General features: G+C 40.5%; 1 protein-coding gene across 2 annotated transcripts in view; it reads right to left on the bottom strand.

Moving 5' to 3' along the window:
- The window catches only part of LOC124285685 (probable methyltransferase-like protein 24), a 45,418-nt gene that overhangs the window by 5,246 nt on the left and 16,850 nt on the right, over positions 1-23,322 (bottom strand). For both annotated transcript variants that reach the window (XM_046721957.1, XM_046721958.1), the window contains one exon: positions 104-220. In XM_046721957.1, coding sequence (XP_046577913.1) covers positions 104-220 — 117 coding nt within the window. The remainder of the gene's footprint in view (positions 1-103; positions 221-23,322) is intronic.

The raw sequence follows: 23,322 nt of genomic DNA, 5'->3' as shown, positions 1-23,322 counted from the left end.
ATCGAACCCGCGACCTTCCGCTCTCCTGGCGGACGCTCTAACCACTACACCACGGAGGCAGTCACATCAGACAGAAAGGGGCTACAAGAAAAGATATACATACCCAAAGGAATACACTAAACAGGGTGGCTTGATCTCATATGGTTTGTCCATACACACATGCCAGTTTCCCATGGCAACCTTTTTCTTGCAGTCGTATTCCATTGGTTTCTGCCACTCCCTGAAACATCATAATAGCAACTGTTACCATACAATTGATGATAGGATTCGAACCATTGACCTTCTCATCCGCAGTGTCCACGTAAGAGGTTAACCCAGTCAGCAACCTGATATGATATATTTGTTGTTTAACGCCGTACTCAGCAATATTCCAGCTATATGATGTCGGTCCGTAAATAATTATGTCTGGACAAGACAATCCAGAGACTAAAATCAAGAGCATAAATTTAGAAGATATACGTACTGTGTTTGGAAATTAGGTGAATGTTAGACCGAATTGATAGTTTCTAAATTTCGTTTGAGACCGAACGAGTAGCGTGAGGTTTCAAATCATTGACTGTAACGAAACAAATATATCGTTTACCAGGTAGGCAAATGTTACTAACATTTTGCTGTAAATTTTGTATAAATAGGGATGTATTTTTACAAGGCTTTCTGATACTGTTTGTTTATGTTTGGGGATGTACATTGTAATTGAGTTTGACTATTTTCATAATAGAAGGTAATATGATAGTGAAGTTCCCTAATAACTGTCGAGGAAAAATGATATAACTGTAGTTTTAGAGTTTTAATAAATGTTTTATTAGCATTTCCATCACGTCTGTTATATTCTTTATTTCAGTACTCACAAGGCCACGGGCCTATACTACAGCTCATTATTAATACAACATACAACTTCATAGAACATATACATACTTACATTTAGCCATACCCTGTGTAGTTATTAATTTATTTGTTTATTTATTTATTTTTTTCATTTATCCAATTATTCCTGCAAGAAAAGGCACAATATATAAATATTGATACATTTTTACATTTGGGTTTGTTAACAACAGTGTAAATTTAGTGGAGTTTGGGTACTTATAATAATATGCTGGGATATATTTTTCTCTAAGTGATAAGTATAATGGACAAACAAGTAAAAAAGTGGTATTCATCCTCAATCAATTCTAAGCTACATAGTTTACAAATTCTTTTATCTCGCTTGATGTTTGTGTAACGGCCAGTCTGTTGTGTTGATATTAGCCATGCTTTGGGTCAAGCTGAAGTTGTGCGGTAGTGTTGTATACGTGCGCAGTGAAGCGGTCGTGAAATCAGACGCATTTTCAATCCAAATTGTTAGTGTGTAATTTTATTGATTGTCCAATCAAATTCGAGTATTTCACGTAGTCATGGTAGCATACCCAATTGGGAATCGATGACATGCATCAGAGAGCATACCCACCCGATCCCGGTATAATTGTCGCCTCTTAAGACACGCATGGGTTGTTCTACCCTGGATCTTCACGGGTATATTGACATGGTGAGGACGCCATATACAGGACAACTACACACTCAGTTACATTCTCCGCGTCAACAGAAGACATGTCCCGGGCCGCAAGGCAGGGTATAAATATTCATCCCTTCACCGGGCGCAAATGTATCGGCCATAAAATGTACTAAGCTCGTGGGAATCGATCACGCACCTTTTAATCAAACATCGGATGCCTTGTCCATGATATTTGTTTCTCGTTTGCAATTCGGACATGAAGAATAAAATAGCAGTTACGGTCAAAGGGAAGCTACTCTGCAGAAAAATACATGCATACTTTTCCGGAGCACCCACTTTGAACAATCTTCATTTACCATTCTGCCATTACACCATATCGAGTCCAGGATCACAGGGCTACATAGATATTACGTAGCTATTTTATTAAACCTGATCTGTAAAAACGATCTTTAAGGGTATGTCTCTTAGAGTTATTAGTAAAACACTAACGTCCTATTTTTTGAAGCGCACATAAAATATCAGAATCGTAAACGCACAAAAGAATAATACATAAACACAGTTTGGTTTGGTTTATTTGTTGTTGAACGGCGGACTCAGTAATATTCATCGCTCTGTAAATAATCGAGACTAAACCAGACAATCCAGTGATCAACAACATGAGCATCGATCTACGCAACTGGGATAACATGTCATGTGTCAACCAAGTCAGCAAAGCCTAACCACCCGATCACGTTAGTCGTCAAGACAAGCATGGTTGCTGATGACCAATCCTGAGCAGACTGTGAGTCACACATCAAATGACAGTTGTAACAAATACTATCTTGTTGTCCTATTTGGAATCTGGGACCGTATTTTGAGTTAGTTACATCCTTGTTAGAATATTTACGTCAATACAAATACTTCCTTAGCATATACAGACAAATTACCGACATACACGTCGCAATACTGGCCTACCGATCCAGGAACTCTGTCCTCGTTGTTTTAATTGAACTTTGTATAATTTGCAAATTTCAGGAATAGAACGAGGAAAGAGTTTATTAACTTCCTGTACACGTTTAAAAGAATACGAAAACCCGTCGGAGCAATGACTCTTCGGCCCAAACTAATATTTTATGGCACACCGCTTTGTTCGGAATAGCTCTACATGATTGTTCGGAATAGCCTGACCCTGACATTCAGGCTAGTTAACAAGAGTACGAGAAATGAAAAGCTAACTTTGTCTAATATCTAACAGCAACAGGATTAGTGGACAGGAATTACTCGCCTTTGTGAGTGAGTGAATTTAGTTTTATGCCACTTTTAGCAATATTCCAGCAATATCACGGCGGGGGACACCACACATTGCACTCATTTGGGGAATCGAACCCGGGTCTTCGGCGTGACGGGCGAACGCTTTAACCACTAGGTTATCCGTAATATCAATGGATAACCCGCCCCATCTGTAGCATCAGCCACGTTCACAATTTGCAGGCAGGGGACACCAGAAATGGGCTTCACACATTGTACCCATGTGGGGAATCGAACCCGGGCCTTCGGCGTCATGGGCGAACGCTTTAACCACAAGGCTACCCCATCGGCCCACGTCCTTTGCTATGACCTGAATGTCTATATGCGGATGCAGTCCAAGCTTTATTTCGTCGGAGTTTATTAGTTTATTAGTAACATGATTCCAAACCGATGTGTTTAGTTGTATCGATAGGAATATCTCGATACAACTTACTTGCCCGCCAGTAAGTAGTGACAGGATACATGTGTTTTGATGCTGTACCCATCATGATGCAACTTATTTCATTCAAGGCTGACTGTTTATGTCGCAAAGCATTTCATCTCTTTATGTATTAAATATAGAATACGGATTCAGAAATATCATCCTGACATCTAAACAAAGCCACTGACGTTTTCTACGGAAAGGTTGTCAATGAAAAACAAACATCGATCCGTTTTCATCCGTGCAGGTCGGTTCTATCAGATCTTCTTACACACAGAGCGCGTATATGAGAACAAATCATAACTCAGCTCAGCTCATAACAGCTCATGAGTATCAGTTCATGAGAGATAAGTCAGACAGTATGAATCCTCAGAATAGACATTTACTCCATAAAGCATCGCCACATCTCAAGCCTCATGTTGTGAATAGTTTAGCATCCATCAAAACATTGCCCAGTAAATCGCCAGCATGTGAAGATCAGGGTTAAACTTGGTCTTCACATACTTGTTTAAGTCCTTATATGTAATGCCTATGCGACGTAAAATTTGTAAAATATTGAAAAGAATTTTCTAAACCCATGAATCCCGAACTATTCTTACACAATTCTATCAATTTAAACCCAAAGCTGTTAACCCCATCTTTATCTTGTGTGTACCTCTGGTATGGTAGGCTCAGTTTGTCGAATATATTCAGAGGGTTAATATCATTTTCAAGTTGTGGTACGTCCATTTCGAAATCATCAACAATGTGCTTACCAAGTAAAAGGTAATCACACATAGTGATCACTGACAGATAGATAGTGTAATAGGGATTGTTCAATCTCATTAAATGCGTTACAATTCACATACTTAGAACCTTCAGGTGGCAGATATACAATACCAATGTACATATCCTGATCAATCTGAAACACAGACTTTGATATCTTAATCCACAGAACATAAGTGCTTTCTTCTTCTAGACATGTGACTAAATCTAAAGTATTTCTGATTACAAAACCAATACCACCTGATTTTCTTAAGGACCCAGACCTGTGATGAATATGTAATTCATATCCATCTAATCTTAGATCATCAAAGATGTCAGTTTTGGTTTCTTGCAGACCAATAATGTCATACTTCTCAATAAACTCTGTAAATTCGGCATATTCAAGTCTCTTTCTTAGACCACACACATTAAGATTTAAAAAGCTTACGATCTGTTGACTATAATCATTTGCAAAAGCATCATCTTTGTTATTAACATCATCATCATTATCATCATCATCATCATCATCATCATCATCATCAAGATCACTATCACCATCAACATTACCGTCCGCAGCAGCAGAAGAAACACAATTATTATTAACACTTCCCTTATCTATGACGTTCAAGGAATGGTCATGTACAGTTTCAAATGTTGCCTTGGTTGCACAATCAGTTATAATTTCATTATCCATGATATTCAGGGGAGTATTGTTTACAGTTTGCATGGTGGAGTTATTTGAACAGTCAAATGCAATTTCTTCATCTGAGATATTCATATAGTTATCATGTGCAAATTCTAATGTAGGGTTGTTCGCCCATTTAGATGCAGTTTCTTTATCTGATGTATTCAGATAGTTATTACTTACATACTCTAATGTGTGATTGTTCACCCATTTAGATGCAGTTTCTTTATCTGATTTATTCAGATAGTTATTACTTACATACACTTATGCATGATTGTTCACCCATTTAGATGCAGTTTCTTTATCTGATTTATTCAGATAGGTATTACTTACATACACTAATGTGTGATTGTTTACAATAACTCAGATGCAATTTCTTCATCTATGATATTCAAATAGGTGCCATGTGCAGATTCTACTGTGGGACTTTTCACCCATTTAGATGCAGTTTCCTTATCTGATTTATTCAGATAGTTATTACTAACATACACTAATGTGTGATTGTTTACACAATCAGATGCAATTTCTTCATCTATGATATTCAAATAGGTGCCATGTGCAAATTCTACTGTGGGACTTTTCACCCATTTAGATGCAGTTTCCTTATCTGATGTATTCAGATAGTTATTACTTACATACACTAATGTGTGATTGTTTACACAATCAGATGCAATTTCTTCATCTATGATATTCAAATAGGTGCCATGTGCAGATTCTACTGTGGGACTTTTCACCCATTTAGATGCAGTTTCTTTATCTGATGTATTCAGATAGTTATTACTTACATACACTAATGTGTGATTGTTTACACAATCAGATGCAATTTCTTCATCTATGATATTCAAATAGGTGCCATGTGCAGATTCTACTGTGGGACTTTTCACCCATTTAGATGCAGTTTCTTTATCTGATGTATTCAGATAGTTATTACTTACATACTCAAAAGTTCTGGTGTCCCCCGCCGTGATGTTGCTGGAATATTGCTAAAAGCGGCGTAAAACCTAACTCAGTCAGTCAGTACATACTCTAATGCGTGATTGTTTACACAATCAGATGCAATTTCTTCATCTATGATATTCAAGTAGGTGCCATGTGCAGATTCTACTGTGGGATTTTTCACCCATTTAGATGCAATTTCTTTATCTGATTTATTCAGATAGTTATCACTTACATACTCTAATGTGTGATTGTTTACACAATCAGATGCAATTTCTTCATCTGTGATATTCAAGTAGGTGCCATGTGCAGATTCTACTGTGGGATTTTTCACCCATTTAGATGCAATTTCTTTATCTGATTTATTCAGATAGTTATCACTTACATACTCTAATGTGTGATTGTTTACACAATCAGATGCAATTTCTTCATCTGTGATATTCAAGTAGGTGTCATGTGCAGATTCTAGTGTGAAAATGTTTATGCACTTAGATGCAGTTTTTTTATTCTTTCCATAGTCAGATGCAATTTCATTATCTCTGATCAAAGGTGTATTGTTTACATATTCCACGGAGGAATTTTTCACTGAATGTGACATATCTGCGATATTCCAAGTGGGAGCATTTAAATATTCTAATGTAGACTTGTTCACATAATCAAACTCGGTTTTTGTATCTGTGACGTTCAAAGAGTTATTATTTACAGGTTTTAGTGTGCTATTATTTGCACAGTCAGAACTAGTTTCATCACCAACAATATCTAGAGAATTCTTGGCATTTTCTACGGTGACATTGTTAAAACAATTATCTTCACTGGCACTGTGTACAGTTTCTGTACAGATAGGTGCATTTTTCTTGTTCGTCGGGTCACTGTTTCTCGGATGAGTGATTTTTAGCTTGTGCACTGGGCAACATGCATGGGCATGTTTAGCTTTACTGTGAGTGCACAGTACAGGCACATCCTCGTGACCACCGTCTTTTTCCTATCTATGAGAGGTGTTAGGAACATGCTGTTGTACCCGGTAAGGCGGGGGTGGGGCCTTTTGTAACACATTATCTACGTAGAGTTTATCAACGGACATGTAGGCTGTTTTATTGTTCTTTCTTGCATCCCTCAGCAGAGGTAACAGTACTTCTCTTCTGTAACTACTGATTTCTTCAGGAAATTGTTCAGCAATTGAAAAATTAGTTCCCTTTAGTTCTCTGGCAGCTCTCTTAACAGAGTCCCTCTCAGTTGTATATATGAATTTAGCAATGAGGGGGCGTGGTTTCACTGTATCACCTGGTCGTTGTGGACGACGGGGGCGCCCAATCCTGTGTACTCTTTTGAATTTTATATTCTGGCTGTTTAGGTGCAATTTGGATTCGATGAACTCTCTGAGTAACACTTCGGAACTTTCAAAAGTCGGGGTACTTTCTGTTTCTGGGATGTTGCCAAAAATCAGATTATCCCTCATCGATCTACATCTTTGATCTATGGTGGATTCCTTGAGTTACAAGTTCTCCTGACTAAGTTTACCAAGAGTGGATATGTTCGCCGTAACTTGATCTTTTAGGTTATTCAGGTCACGATGAATATTAGTTTTTTCTTTCTTCCAATCTTCGTATTGATCGGCTACAAACTTTACACTTTCCTCTACACCTGAAACACGACTTTTCACATCGTCGACTTCACCCACTTTTAGCTCGAGTGAAGCGAGCGCCGAAAAGCATTCGTGAGTCCAGTCCCTTCTTATTATGAATATGCGCGTTTGATTACAAACAAGAGAAAAGTCCGGTAACGTGATATGCAAATTAGCCTGTGGCAGTGATGTTATGTTAAGTCATCGCTGTGCCGGAATGTGTAATTCACCCATCATCCTCACCACTATCCTCGTCAAACTCTGGGCCATTACTAGTTGCAGTGAGAAACAGAGAAGCATAAACAAAATCTTCTTCCTCACATCACAGGCAACTGTAGCGCAAATAAGAGTGAAGGAACAGGGGAGTTAACTTTAACTATACTTGTTGAATCATGGAAAGTTACCTCCCTTGCTTTCATTCACCCGCTACGTCAGAAGTGTTTTTTTAGAATAAATGTTACGAAAATTCTGACATTAACGACGGCAGATAAGATAAATAATCTTCAACGGTTTAATGATGAAATGAGGCAATATGATATTTATTTTTAATATCTGTTTATTCTTATTTTGGTTCTCCGTTGAACCGGAAGCTGACAGGAGTAATGGAGGCGAAGAACGATTTGATGTACCACGAATGGCGCTTAAAATGTTGAATGAAATATATTTTATGTGAGTAGTTATTCCATATCACCATCCTTCCTTAGGGGTCACGTGAGAGAGACGCGCATGCGCACTAGTCAGTAGCGAATGTGTTCCTAGTTGTCTTGACAAGTTTTTATAGAAGATTCTTCCAACATCGGATTATTTTCACAAACGGATATATATAGTGTGTTTGACGTCGTCTCTACATTGTTCACGGATTTCGGATGTGTATCCCAGCGTCACGGATATAGCGGTGCTGGAACTTTCCCGTACGAAGGACAAAAATCCTAGTGGTACTGACAATACTTGGAGCTGACCAATATGGCGTCAGAGCAATGTCCCCTCGCAGAGGGAACAAGTCGGGAGAGAGAGAGCAGCAGCACCTCTCCCAATGACGATGCTCTAGCAAAAAGTCCTTGCTGCGCAGCAGCAACAGGCAGAGTCCATAAAATTTTTGACGGAAACAATCATTCAAATTGGGGCGAAAAGAAAACAGGTTTCTTCCCCTGTCATAGAGGTCAGCGATCAACAAGCTGGGCCGAGTGGTCTTGGAAAGGGCGGGTCACTGAAGCGTAAAGCCAGTGGCGAGTGCGACTCGCAGAAGCGATGCCGACTTACTGCTGATAGTGATATGTCAGACGCAGAGGACAACGATCCTTTTGATGACATAGTTGACACTTTACAAAGTGATCATGAAGCAGAAAGTGAGAATGAAGTTGACGCAGTCATCTTCGAATTAAATGCTTATTTCAACAATGATGACAAATTTGGTCCTAAAGTGAACGAGGTTCTGGGAAGGACTATAAATGAAGGGCTGAGATCGCAGCTGAATCTCGAAGCACTGAATCAGACGAAGGATAAGTATCAGAAGCCAGAAAACTGCCCTAATCTGACTGTTCCGAGAGTGAACAATCAAGTGTGGAATCAGGTCAAACCACAAACCAGATCCATAGATTCCAAGCTACAAAATGTTCAAAGCCTCTTGGCTAAGGCTTTTTGTCCTATTCTGGAGCTTACTGATGAAGTTATGAATGCTTCTAGAGATAAGAAGCAACAGATCAATTTAAAAACTTTGGCGAAAAATTCTTGCGATTCTCTACGCCTCTTGTCAGCTGTGTTCGTAGAACTCACAAATCACAGGAAGGACACATTCAAGCCGGAGCTCAAAGGAGCTTACAAACAGCTGTGTGCACATAACAATCCTGTCACTGACCAGCTTTTCGGCGATGATCTTGCAAAACAAATAAAGGACATTTCTGAAGCTCAAACCCTCTCTGCCAAATTAAGCGGTGGCGGAGACAGGCCAGGTCAGTTACCATGGAAACAAACCCGAGGTGGAAAGCCCAGTTACGTAAGACGTGACACTCACCAGCATCAGGGCCGGAACGACCGAGATCGGCGTTTTTAGGTCAGAACCGCCGGAACAACTTCAAAAGGAGAGCGGCTACCAACAACAGAAAAAGCAGTAGAGTGCACTCTATCTGCCCCAACTAAAGAGGTGAGAGATCTCTGTGACACCTTAACGCATACACCGGATAATTTTAAAGCTGGTAATACAGCTTCCTGTTGTTATCAGTGGCAAAAACTAACGTCTGATACGTTTATTTTGGGATACTGTCGGTGATGGCTATATAATTGAATTTGACCAGCTACCTTCACAAGATCAATCCCCAAGGCCGATTCAATTTAGTGAAAATGAACACGTGGCTATTACCCAACAGGTTGTCCATATGACCATGACAGGTGTTATTCAACATGCAGAACCGTGTGCAGGTCAATTTATCTCAAACATTTTCAGCAGAGATAAAAAGGATGGAAGTATCCGTATTATTTTGGACCTAACAGTGCTAAATAAGAAAGTGGACAAAGTGAAATTTAAAATGGACACTATAAAAACAGCCATAAATTTAATGAAGCCAGATTGTTTCTTTGCTAGCGTGGATCTAAAAGACGCATATTACACGATCCCAGTGCACAAAGATTACAGGAAATTCATGAGGTTTTATTGGGACGGGCAGCTTTTTCAATTTACATGCTTGGCTAATGGGTTAACTTCTGCCCCAAGAATATTTACCAAAGTGTTGAAAGTTCCATTCGGAGAATTGCACAAACAAGGCCACACGATATCAGGATATATTGATGATAGCATTCTTGAAGGGATACTTATTCTTTGTGTCAAGCAAATATCACAGCTACAATTCAACTTTTTGACTCCCCTTTGGTTTTACTATACATCCTCGCAAGTCAAGCCTTGTTCCAACGCAGGTTATAACGTACCTCGGATATGTTCTGAATTCTCGAGATATGACAGTTAGTTTGACTGAGGAAAAACGGGGAAAATCAAAAATGCTGTGTGGAATTGACTAAAAAGAACACTGTCTCTATTAGAGAACTGGCCTCCTTGATTGGTAAATTCGTTGCCTCGGAACCAGGTATGAAGTTTGCTGTGCTGCATTATAAACGGTTGGAGATAGAAAAGAACACGTTATTGTCGCTGAACAAGGGCAATTTTAATGCAATTGTGCAGGTTCCTGCCGTCTTTCTATCTGAACTCAGCTGGTGGATACAAAACTTAGGTAACATGCCTAAACCCGTGTACACTCCCGACCCAGATGTCGTGCTCACATCAGACGCTTCCCCGACAGGCTGGGGTGGTGCCTGGGGAGCCCAGTCCACGGGAGGAGGATGGTCAGCGCTGGAGAAAAGTCACACATTAATTGCCTTGAGATTCGGGCCGCCAAGCTGACTATCCAGTCTTATTGTGCCCTCATTAAGAGATGCACACGTAAGGGTGTTAATCGACAACACTACCGCCGTAGCCTATATCAATAAACAAGGGGCAACAAACTGGACTGTTATTTGCAGGTCAGGTCACTTTGGGATTGGTGTATTGAGAGAAACATTTGGTTTCTGCTGCATATCTCCCGGAGCTGAAAATACTGTCGCTGATCGCGAGTCACGTGATACTAATTGGCAAGATAAAGAATGGTCACTTGCTGATGATGTGTTTATTGAGATTAGAAAGAAGTTCCCAGATATACAACGTGATTTGTGTGCTTCTCGACTTAATCATAAACTTCATAACTATGTTTCATGGCGCCCTGACCCCGGTGCCTCAGCAGTAGATTGTTTTACTGTTAACTGGAGTTCTCACAACAATTATTGTTTCCCTCCTTTCAGCATCATCCCACTGGTTCTGAAAAGATCGAGCAGGACAAAGCAGATGTGACACTCATAGCTCCGATGTGGCCAACACAAGTGTGGTTTACCAAGTTACTGGAGACTAACAGTAGACTATCCTCTGATTCTACCTGTGAGGAATCGACTGCTACATCTACCGACAGAACCAACCTTGCTGCATCCGTTGAGGAGGAAATTGAAACTAACTCTTTTCAGATTATCAGGGAATGCTACAAAAAAGAAACCTTTCAGAGACAGTTACAAATGTTTTGCTTTGCATCATGGAGAGACAACACCAAAAACAATATCGGAGTTATCACAAAAGGTGGTTGTCGTTTTGTGTCAGGGGAATGTTGATCCCCTTCTACCATCTTTGAACCAAGTTCTGGAATTCCTTGGAGAACTGTACCACAGTGGATTAGGTTATAGTGCCCTGAACACAGCCAGATCGGCTCTCTGCCATCATAACTGTTGAAAATATGCCAGTAGGGAATCACTCTCTAGTTAAAGAGATTCATGAAAGGGGTGTTTCAATTACGCCCAGCCCTCTCCCTAAATATTCTGTTACGTGGGATGTTAGTAAAGTACTCACCTCACTAGCGGAATATGGAAATACTGATACTTTATCTCTTAAAAGCTTACTTTCAAATTCGCAGTTTTATTATGTTTGCTTTCTGGCCAGAGAATCCAATCTGTCCATTTGTTACATGTAGACAATGTAGAATTTAGAGATCAACATCTTGTTATTAGAATAGGAGATCTTGTAAAACAATCAAGAAGAGGTTTTCATGTTGGGGAACTAGTTTTCTCAGCCTACCCACATGATGACAGACTGTGCATTGTGACAACAGCCCGTGCATATTTAAATTGTACCAGAACGCTTAGAGGAAATGAGAACAAACTGTTCCTAGGACTGCAAAGACCCCACAAAAACCAGTGACTAAAGACACTATTAGTAGGTGGGTGAAACTGACACTTGCTGGAGCCGGTGTGGATGTGGGTATTTTCAAACCGCACAGTGTACGTGCTGCAGTGAGCAGCCTCAGCGTGCAGATCAAAGGTGCCGCTCCATACGATTCTCCGCACAGCGGGATGGACTCAGGAGTCGACATTCCGGAGACATTACGATCTCCCGCTAACCGTAGACACAAGAGTGTGTGATTCTGTGTTAGCAGCAGTTAAACGCTAACTGTTTTATATCATCATTTACGCATTGTACCTTTTTTATTCTGCAAGTTTCTATAAACCAATTCTCAAATCATCCATATTGTTTGATATTCTGTCTTATTCGTGGAATGAAAAATGTTTCCTCTTCTCTGAAGCTCTCACGTGACCCCTAAGGAAGGATGGTGATATGGAATTATACAATTAAACGAGACCTCTACCTGTAAGGTGAAGTTTGAGTGTAATTCCATGAACCATCTTCCCGACTTAGGGTTACGTGCCCACCCTCCTTACCCTCGAACAATTGGTAAGATGAAACATTTTTGCTCAAGACTGACTAGTGCGCATGCGCGTCTCTCTCACGTAACCCCTAAGTCAGGAAGATGGTTCATGGAATTACACTCAAACTTCACCTTACAGGTAAGTCTCGTTTAATTGTATAATTATAAATGAGGTTGGAAATCCGAGAGCACAACCCCGTCAGGAAAGGGGTGTCTACCTTTGATGGTGGCGATATGTTTGTTTGACATTTGTGTTATGTGTGTAAAGTGAAGACCTACCACATATATATGTATAATAAGTATAATTTTGTCCTACATGCATAGAACTTGAATGGTTTTCCTTATATAAACATCATCTGCAACAACGTGAACAAACGTCATTGGTAAGTATAATAACATGTGGCAATAATTCGTTGCTGAGGCTGTTACTATAAGTGACACGACATCCTCTTGCAAGTATTGTGGCGGTGGGGTAGCCTAGTGTTAAGCGTTCGCTCGTCACGCCGAAGACCCGGGTTTGTAAAGTGTAGAGCTAGAAATTGCAAAGGATAAGGCTACTGCGCATTGTGAGAAAATCTCAATCAGAAGATCGCCTAAGGCATATGCACATACCTATGTCAAGGGGAGATAATTGACGTAACAATATCACGTTTTTGGGGGGAGACCGCCTTAGGCTGTTGACAGGGTCGGACGTGCTTGTCTGCCGCTCCGCTGCTAAGGGCCTGTGTTATCAAGAATTTCATATTCAGTTCTACGTTTGGCATATATTTTGTGTATTATCATTAAGGTAAGTGACTGTAGGCTATCGAGGGTCAAATATTGGCTTATTTTGCCATATTTGTGTGTTTTGTTGGCTCGCGGTGACTTACCGCACCACGTGGCCTCGGTTTTCGCGCATTGTGTCTGCGTGAAATTTTTCATTTCGACTTGGTCTTAGGACTATTTGGGTATGGAGAGCGACACTGATGGGGATGGGGATGATAATATTCACGCTACCTCATTTGAGGAAACCTCGACAGATGCTGAATTTGCAGAGAAATACGTGTCAATGATTTCCAAACGTTTGAAACGAAAACATGAGGATGACCGAGTTGTAAATGATACGACATCGTCATTACCTATCAAATTTTGTTGTCATTCTACTTCTGTTGACCCAAGATTACGTTTGACAAACTTGAGTCCAATTGCTTTGGCTCGGGATATCCATAAAAACATTGGCGATGTGGAGTATATGAAAAACTGGAAAAGGAGATTTAGTGATACACTGCAGGTCTGCTGAGCAACTTAACCTTGCACTGAATGTAGCGTGTGTCTGTGACGTTCGTGTCAAGAGTTCTGTCCCTAAGAGTCTTAGTGAATCTAAGGGAGTTATTTACAATGTTGACACAGATGTAAATGAGGATGAGATAGTTGAGCAATTGAGAAGTCAAAAGGTTAAAAGTGCCCAAAGACTTTTGCGTGGAAAAGAAAAGGAACTTACTACTTCCATTCTTCTTACTTTCTCAACCCCACATTTGCCTGAACGTGTTAGGATGTATTATCAGTCCTTTCGAGTGCGTCTGTATATCCCACCAGCTATTAGATGCTACAATTGCCAGAAATATGGCCATGTTTCAACACGATGTAAAAAAAAGCCTGTATGTCCCAGGTGCAGTGGTGAGCACAAAGTAGAAAATTGTTCGGAAACAGTATCGAAGTGTTGCAATTGTGGTGGTAGCCACAGTGCTGCCTACAAGGGATGTGAGAAATACAAGGAGGCAGTATCTGTGCAAAGGGTACGAGTAGAGAGTAAACTGTCTTATGCTGAAGCAACTCGTATAGTCAAGTCCACTCCAGCTCCATCTTATGCAGCTACTGTAACCGCCGCTCAGAAATCACGATCTGTGTCGGTACAAGCCTCCTCACAAACAACAGTTGGAACCCGTCCTGTTCCTCTTGCAGCTACATCTGGGTCTAACCCTACCTGTATTTGTAAATGTCAGTCACGAGAGTCAAATTTAAGCCAGAGTGTATCAAATCCATCTGTTACAGCTCAAGTCAGCTCTCCACAGGTAGCCAATCCATTTCTTAGTACTTCTCCTCAAACCTTTTAACGTTCTTGTTTGAGGTGATTTCAGATGCTTTAATGCAACAACCAAAGAGGAACAGATTAATCGTCTTGTGTCGGCGGCAAAAAATACATCTTCACATCGATGTTCCTAGTGATCTGTTGACTGAGGTACATGTGGAGATGAATGATGGATAGAGCATTAGTATTCTTGACCATAATGCAAATGGAATGCACAAAGTCTCGTAGCACATGGGAATAATTTAAAGCATTTTCTATCAAATAGGTCACCACTGCAAGATGTTATTTGTGTACAGGAAACTTTTCTTTTGGCCAGAGAGTCATTTTAGAATTAATGGCTATTTTGGTCTACGTCAGGACAGACTAACCAGCAATCCGAATACTAAAAAATCCTCGGAGAGGTGGTTGCGCTATATTTATTAAGACTGATTTGTCGTATCAGGTTCAAGAATTACCAAATACAGTGTATGAGGCTAACACAGTAAAACTTCATTATGAGGAAGATAAGTATTGTTAATATTTATAATACAGGTAAGCCAAACGTAGATGAATATCTGAAATTAATTGATCCCAATGGAGGCCCATATTTTATATGTGGGGACTTCAACAGCCATAATATGTTTTGGGGAAGCAACAAGACGGATTATAATGGTCGGATTGTTGAACAATGTTGGAGATGAAGCAGATCTTGTCCTTTTAAACGATGGTAAAATGACCCGCATGGATCTGGGCAAATGGACTTTTCTCCTTTAGATCTATCAATGATATCATCACACATAGCCAGTAAGTGTAACTGGGATGTATTTCAGGAAGATGCATTAGGTAGTGACCACTTTCCTGTTTTACTGAAATTCAGGTTCGACCATATCGTGATTCTTGTGATAAAGTCCCTCGGTGGAAATTCAAGAAGGCTAATTGGGCAGTTTTTCTCTAGTCTGTGTACTGAACATATCACACCCGATCTTATAAAATGGTGATGTTAATATGTCTAATGAAAATATCACAACACAATTAATAAGAATTGCAGAAGAGTCCATTGAAAATCGTCTGTTAAGAAAGTGGCATTCCCGCCAAAGTCCTGGTGGAATGACAGCTGTGAAAAGCCAATATCGCAAGGAAAAAGCATATAATAAGGTTCGCCACTCGTCATTGCCATGTGATTTGGCTGATTTTCGTAAGAAACGAGCTACGTTCCAACGTATTGTACGGATTACAAAACGGTTGAGCTGGAGGGAATATATTTCTAATATTAATAGATTTACATCATTAACTAGTATCTGGTCCAAGGTGAAAACGATCGGTGGAAATAATATTCGTTCACCTATACCGGTAATGGGAGAAGCTGGAGAACTCGTATCAAAAAGTCAGAAAGTAAAATGCTCTGGTGAAGCACTTAAATCTGTTAGCAGTTCTGAAAATTACTGTCATGAATTCAGAGAATATAAACAAGTTTTTGAAACAAATTTTATTCCTGAAATGTCTTCTGCCATGTTGGAAAGTAGCTTGGAAATCAATACAGCTATCACTCATGATGAACTTAAGGCAGCCATATCAAGAACACATAATTCGGCACCAGGCGCGGATGAGTTGTGTTATGAAATGTTTAAGCATATGCCAGATTCTTCTCTAGCTGTTATTCGGGAACTATTGAACTTAAGTTGGTGTTCTGGATCCTTGCCTACGACATGGAGACATGCAATAATAGTTCCAGTGCCCAAAACCAGGAAAAGATCCATCGCTTCCTGCATCATATATATAGACCGATTGCTCTCACTTCTAATTTATGCGTAAAATCACGGAGAGAATAGTTTACTACCCGCCTGAACTATTATCTTGAACGAAATGAGCTTCTACTCACATCCAGTCAGGATTCAGAAAGGGCGTTCATGTATAGATCAGCATGTTCGTCTGGAAACTGAAGCACAGAAAGCTTTATGCAACCAGGAATACATGTTGTGTGTATTTCTTGATATCGAAAAGGCTTATGACATGATTTGGAGAAATGGTTTGCTTTTTAAATTGTGTAAACTTGGAATTAGAGGCAACATGTTCAAGTGGATATGGTCATTTTTGTCCGACAGAACCATTCAAGTTCGCATATGTCAAGAACTGTCAGGCGTGCATGTGACTGAAAATGGTACCCCACAAGGAAGTGTAATAAGTCCAGTTTTATTTAATATTATGATCAATGACATTTTCGAGGACCTGCCTCTAAACATAAATGCAGCACAGTTTGCTGATGACGGATCGTTTTGGAGACGCTTTGGTAATTTTCAGTTTGTCATAGAATCTATACAAAACTGCTTAAGTAAAGTCAGTACATGGTGTTCAAAATGGGGGTTTAAGATTTCAAAATAAAAAATCAGTGGCAATGATGATCACAAGACGTAAGATCCCTCATGATATCAGTTTATCTCTTGGACATCATAAACTGAAATGGTGTCAGTGTTCAAATTTCTTGGTGTGTATTTTGGTCAAAGATTAACATGGTCTCATCACATCACACATTTGTATAACACATGTAACAAGATCATCAATCTATTAAAGTGTATTTCAAAACAAAGTGGGGCGCTGATAAGTCAACTATGTTATTGCTGTACAAGGCCCTTATCTTGTCCAGACTTGACTATGGTTGTCAGGTGTATATGTCGGCGGCTAAATGTCATCTTAATAAGCTTGATAGAATTCAGTCTAAAGCTTTGAGAATATGCACTGGTGCATATTGTACAACTCCAACCTCAGCTCTTCAAGTTGAGTGTTCAGAAATGCCCCTTCACCTTCGAAGACAACAGGTATCTTTGAAATATTTCTTGAAAATGAAAACCAAGAACAAACACCACGCAGTCACTGAGATTGTTAATGAATGTGTGGAATATGTCATGTGACTGGACTCATGGCAAATTACCCTTTTGGCTTGAATATTCAGAGATTAGCTGATCAACATGGTATCTACAACTGTAACCCAGTTGATCCTTCTGCTCCGCCTGTCACACCTCCGTGGGTTCTGCTGAAGCTGGATTGAATTCGGGAACTCAATTTAATCGTGAATAAGAGAATGGACCAAAACATAATAAAAGTGATAACTCAAGACTTTCTGTCTGAAAATTATTCTAATTTCACACATATATACACTGATGCATCGAAAGAACCATCCAATAATCGTACTGCTGGGGCTTTTGGATACCCAATTTATCGATCGCTAAGGTGTTCAGATTCCCTGATTATCTTTCTGTTTTTGCAGCTGAACTTTTGTCCATTTTGCAAGCATTGAGATGGGTAGATGAACATGACCATGAAGCAATTATCTTTACAGATTCTATGGCAGCAATCAAAGCTATAGAAGCTGGTGCAAAATGGATCTAGAGATGACATTGTGCATGAGATATTAAAGTTGGATGGCCTGTCCCCTCATATCGCCTACATCACCGTTTCCTGCCTACAGTCTTATCAAAACAACTTTATGCACCATTGCACACCATTTCCCGCCTATGTTACCCATGGAATAATGGACCAGCCTAAGGGATAAGAAAAACAAACAAATGTATGTGATTCACATTACTTTAATACATTAATAACTTTGATTTTAAATTAAAATAAATAAAGCACTTCATTGTCATCAGGAGCACACAGAGTTATGAGTTTGATTGAATTGAGTTCTCAGTTTAGCTTGAGGATGTGGCCAACAGCATCAAGGAACTGCATCACAGACTTCACACCGGTGGAAAGCTGCACCTTGAGTCTCTCGATCCACACGTGCTCGTGGTCTCCTTGCTCCTCAAGTCCAAACTGTCGTCTTGTGCGCCTGTCTGCCTTCTCGATCTTCTTGAGCTCCTTTACGAATTGGTAGATGCTTGGGTGTGATCGGGGTATGCGTTTCTTCAAGCCAGAGTGGAATCCCTCAAGATGGTTGTTTGAGCGCGGGCCTGTGTTTTCGTGCTGGTTCCAGATGTGTGCTGGGAACTTGGCATCATCTTCAACCCAGGTGCTGGTGACGTAGTCGTTGAAGTCTGCGAGACAGTCCCTCTCCAAAACTTGACGCCACAAAGCTTGAGAATAATGGAATAGGCAACCTCGGACGGAACTGTCGGGGAAGACTTCACTAATAGCACTGATAACTGCTGCTTCATAGTCGATCTGGAATATTTCTGGTGAAAGTTCGATGCCGTCGTCTCACAACAATATCCTTCAGCAAAGTGAAAAGCCTAACATACGTCCGCTTGGTCTTGTTGGGAAGCAACGCAAAAGCGACAGGAAACATTTTACCATTCACCAGACAATGAATGATGTACACTTGTAGCCACAGGTTAGACACACAAAGAATACCATCCATAAAGAGAATGTCAGCGTCGCTCAATAATTCCAGCATCTCGGTTGTAGCAAACAGCAAAAGTCTGTCATCTTCACCGTCGTCTACTACAGAGGGAACTCTCGGCCATCATCGGTCTGGGTCCATATTCCTTCTAGAGTGACGCCAGCCCTGCTCTCAGGCAGTGGTGGGATGGACTTGCTCTGTGTCTGTACAGTGCGGCCTGAATATTAGAGTACGTGGGTGCAGTTGCGGCATCATCTTCATCAAGGAGGTCGAGCTCGTTGTTGTAGATCTGCAGCACCGGTGAGATGTCAGTCTTTACACGCTCTTTTTACACGGGCGACGAGTCGGATGTGTTCTCCATTCCTCAAAGGGTGGGTGGCTGTGAATAGTGGAGGACACCACGTGGTCTCCGATGGTGCTGCTGCGACCATTGCATCCTGTGAGGACACACTTCCAGTGTGTAAGCAACCTGTCGCTTGACATTGAGCCTGTACCGGTAGCCTGCATACAGTAACTGCTGTCCACCTCTCTGTGAAGTCACGAACTCAGCTCTCTGGAGATTTGCCATTTTGATACCGACTAAAGATCAGTGGCATGTATATATACTTTGAGAAAATTATGTTGAGATGACCCCTCATTGCAACCACAACAGACCTAATATAATCTTTTACTTTTATAAGATAAATCTTTTGAAGTATTAATTTAATCAAAAACAATGGGATTATCTCACCCAGGGGGGTAAGCATAACCCCTTCACTAATATCCTTCACTGTATACTTAAAACAAATCATGTATCAATAGTAACTTCTCATAGTCTTCTCTCCCATTTAGTTGCATTCGATGAAACTACAGTGGAATAGGGCCATTCCATTCCCTGAACAGGGTAGATGGATTTGACAGGATGTTTATATAAGCTGTAGGCGAAATAGTGGTGTAGGCGATATGAGGTCAAACCAGTTGGATACATCGTTAAACATGAAGTATATTGCATGCGACATTGTGTGGGTCCCAGCACATGTTGGAATACATGGGAATGAGATTGCAGATAATTTGGCCAAATCCAAGTTACAGTTTCCTGAAGTTGATTTATTTAAATTTCCAAACCAATCCCTAAAGATTATGAAAATGTTTTATCGAAATCTGTTACAAAGAGTTGGCAACAGCTGTGGGATACAGGTACCTACCGTCCGACATATATGTACAAACTTAGACCATCACTAAAATCTGGTCATAAAATTCGTCGTCGTAAAAAGGCGTGATGAGGTTATTCTTTCACGTCTAAGACTTGGACACTGTGGGCTAAATGCCTACAGGAGTATTATAGATAAGACGGTCTCTTCTAAATGTGGCCATTGCAATTTGAGACGCCTGAAAACATCGAACATTATCTAATTACATGCCCTGGCATAACAACATAAGACAAAAATCTCAGAAGTGCTGTAATTTGAGGTTGATGATGTATTCTCATTAGAAAACAGTTTTGGGCCCAAATATCATGTATGGGTCTGTGCACGGGCAGTTTTAGATTTTGTCTCGTCATCTGGAAAATATGATGTAATCTAGACAGGCTCTCGAATGGCTTAGACAGATGTAGTTCTGTGGTTTTAAATCATTTTAACACTCTGTCATCTGAACCTACTGCTTTTTATTGAATGAGTTATTTCATGTTTCAGAAATGGAAGTGATTACTTAAGGTTTTAATCCGTAACACGAAGCAGAGGTTATTCCATATATGTATACATCTATCCAAATTAATAGTGTTGTCGTTTATTTTATCTTAGCTAAACGATTCCTTTAGCGATGAAATTACGTATGATTGTTTATTAAATCAAGTCAATGTGTTGGGCGCAAATAGGCCTCTTATTGGCCCGTCGCCCTAAAACTATAAAACCAACCAACCAACCATCACGTTTTTGGGCGTTGATGGAAGACCTTCAGAAATGAAGCATTTAAAATACCTTTTGATTTTACGATGATGATAATCATTGATATGCCTTGCGATTATATCCACAAGTATGCACGCTTATAGGTCACATGAAACATGAAATCTGCAGACAACTAATGTCAGACTTATTGTATAGGCGGTTAACCATACGATGATGTCATTGATATGTCGTGCGACATATCCACAAGTACGCACGCTCAAAGATTCACATGAAACATGAAATCTACAGACAACTAATGTAAGACTTATTGTGTGGTAGGCGGTTAACCATACGATGATGTCATTGATATGTCGTGCGACATATCCACAAGTACGCACGCTCAAAGATTCACATGAAACATGATATCTACAGACAACTAATGTAAGACTTATTGTAAAAGCCTTTAACCATACGATGATGTCGCTGACATGTCTTGCAAGCAACATGTCCACTTAGGCATAGAATCATAGCCGATCCAGAGGGTGGGTGTAGGGGGTGCAGGGATGTGCAATCAACCCCCTGCCCTCCTTTGTCCTGAAAGTACATTAAATCATGACTATTGAAACTCGTGAAAACGGGTGAAAATGCAGTGTGCAGTCCCTTTTCTCAAGAGTGTGCAACCCACCCAACCACCACCCCAACACCCAAACCTACTATCTCAAAAAAGCTGTATCCGCCCTTGTTAGCACCACATGAAACATTGATTCAGTTCTGGCATCTACAGAAACCTACTGCGATGCCTTCAATGTGAAAAGATAACTGGATGTTGGCATGTCGTTAACATGATCAATCATTTCCGGCAGGCACACCACTTTTGAGGCTATCAGTCCTCCTTACATGCTCAATACTGATTACAGTGAGTGAGTTTAGTTTACGCCGCACTCAGTAATATTCCACTTTATATGGCGACTCTCTGTAAATAATCAAGTCTGGATTTGATAATCCAGTGATCAACAGCATGAACATCTATCAACACAATTGGGATGCGATGACATGTGTCAACCAACTCAGCGAGCCTGACCACCCGATCCCGTCAGTCGCCACTTACGACAAGCATGGGTTACTGAAGATCAATTCCAACCCGGATCTACAAGGGTGAATCACTATGAAATGGCGAGGAGTGAGTATGGTTTTACGCCGCTTTTAGCACTATTCCAGCAATATCACGGCAGGGGACACCAGAAATGGGCCCACACATTGTGCTCATGTGAGGAATGGAACCCGGTCTTCGGCGTGACGAGCGAACGCTTTAACCACTCTAGACTACCCCACCGCCCCTCTGAAATAATGCTGATACCAGGTGTTCGCGAAAGGGTGAGCATACCCCGCCCAACCGGTAGCACAGTTAAAGTAATGCCATTAGATGAGTACTGAATGTTGAAATGTGGCAGCGCACAGAGCACTTCGTGATTGTGAATTTCTGCGCTGTATAAATACATCTATATAATAGTTCACACACGCTTCCTTCGCGACAAATCAATATTTGCACTACACGGTCACAGATTAGAAACTTGAGACACCTTGTCAACGAGATCAATACGGCTTTCATCGTAATTACCGATTTTCGTCGACATTGCTGAATTATTACAGCCACCGAAAGGATCTATGAGAAAGGTGTGGAAGAAATTTATTGATTGCTACAGAAAGCTTATTGTCAGGAAAAGGATGGTTTTAGTAATGGGTCACCGCCTTCGTTTAGTTCTCAAAGATTGGCCGTGGGGAGGATATTCTATCTTGGGTACATTCTCTAAGTAATTGCGGTACATTTCCTCTAGATGAAACAAAAGCCGGATAATTGAATTTATATTGAGTATTTAACCCAGAAAAGGACTGAAAGCATTACAATTTTCTTGTAAAAGGACCCGTGAAGATCCGGGGTAGAATAGGTCTTCAGCAACCCATGTGCTTGCCGTAAAAGGCGACTATCTTGTCGTAAGAGGCGACTAACGGATCGGGTGGTCAGTTTTGTTGACTTGGTTGACATGTCATCGGTTCCCAATTGCGCAGATCGATGCTCATGCTGTTGATCACTGGATTGTCTGGTCCAGACTCGATTATTTACAGACCGCCGCCATATAGCTGGAATATTGCTGAGTGCGGCGTAAAACTAAACTCACTCACTCACTCACTCTTGTAAAAAGATTCCATTTTCACATTCCCACATACATGGGCTGGTATTCTTATTGTACCGAACTTTCAGGTCGCAATTCTCAGTGCCAAGCCACTGACAGCCTGGTTCCCGTTGGCTCGTCACGCCGAAAACTCGGTTCGATTCCTCACATGGGTACCATTTCTGGTGTCCCCAGCCGTGATATTATTGTAATATTGCTGAAAGCGGCGTAAAACTAAACTCACTCGAATTCAGCGAAATCTTGGGCACTTGACCAAGTCACTGTTTATTACAACAACCGTGGTTAGATGTACGCTATATTGATGCCTTGAAAGTAACTTTAGCTGACAGAAGACAAATGCATTTATCATAAATACTTTACTTTGGTTCATTTCAAGTAATATTTGTTAAAATTTGACTATAATATGTCAACATGACGTTTTCACGATGGTGAACG

The sequence above is a fragment of the Haliotis rubra genome, unplaced genomic scaffold, assembly GCF_003918875.1.
Source record: "Haliotis rubra isolate DU_JTF1 unplaced genomic scaffold, ASM391887v1 Scf366, whole genome shotgun sequence".
NCBI classification, from domain to species: Eukaryota; Metazoa; Mollusca; class Gastropoda; order Lepetellida; family Haliotidae; genus Haliotis; species Haliotis rubra.
Note: the sequence above shows the minus strand (reverse complement) of the source record. Positions and strands in the feature narration are given on the sequence as shown.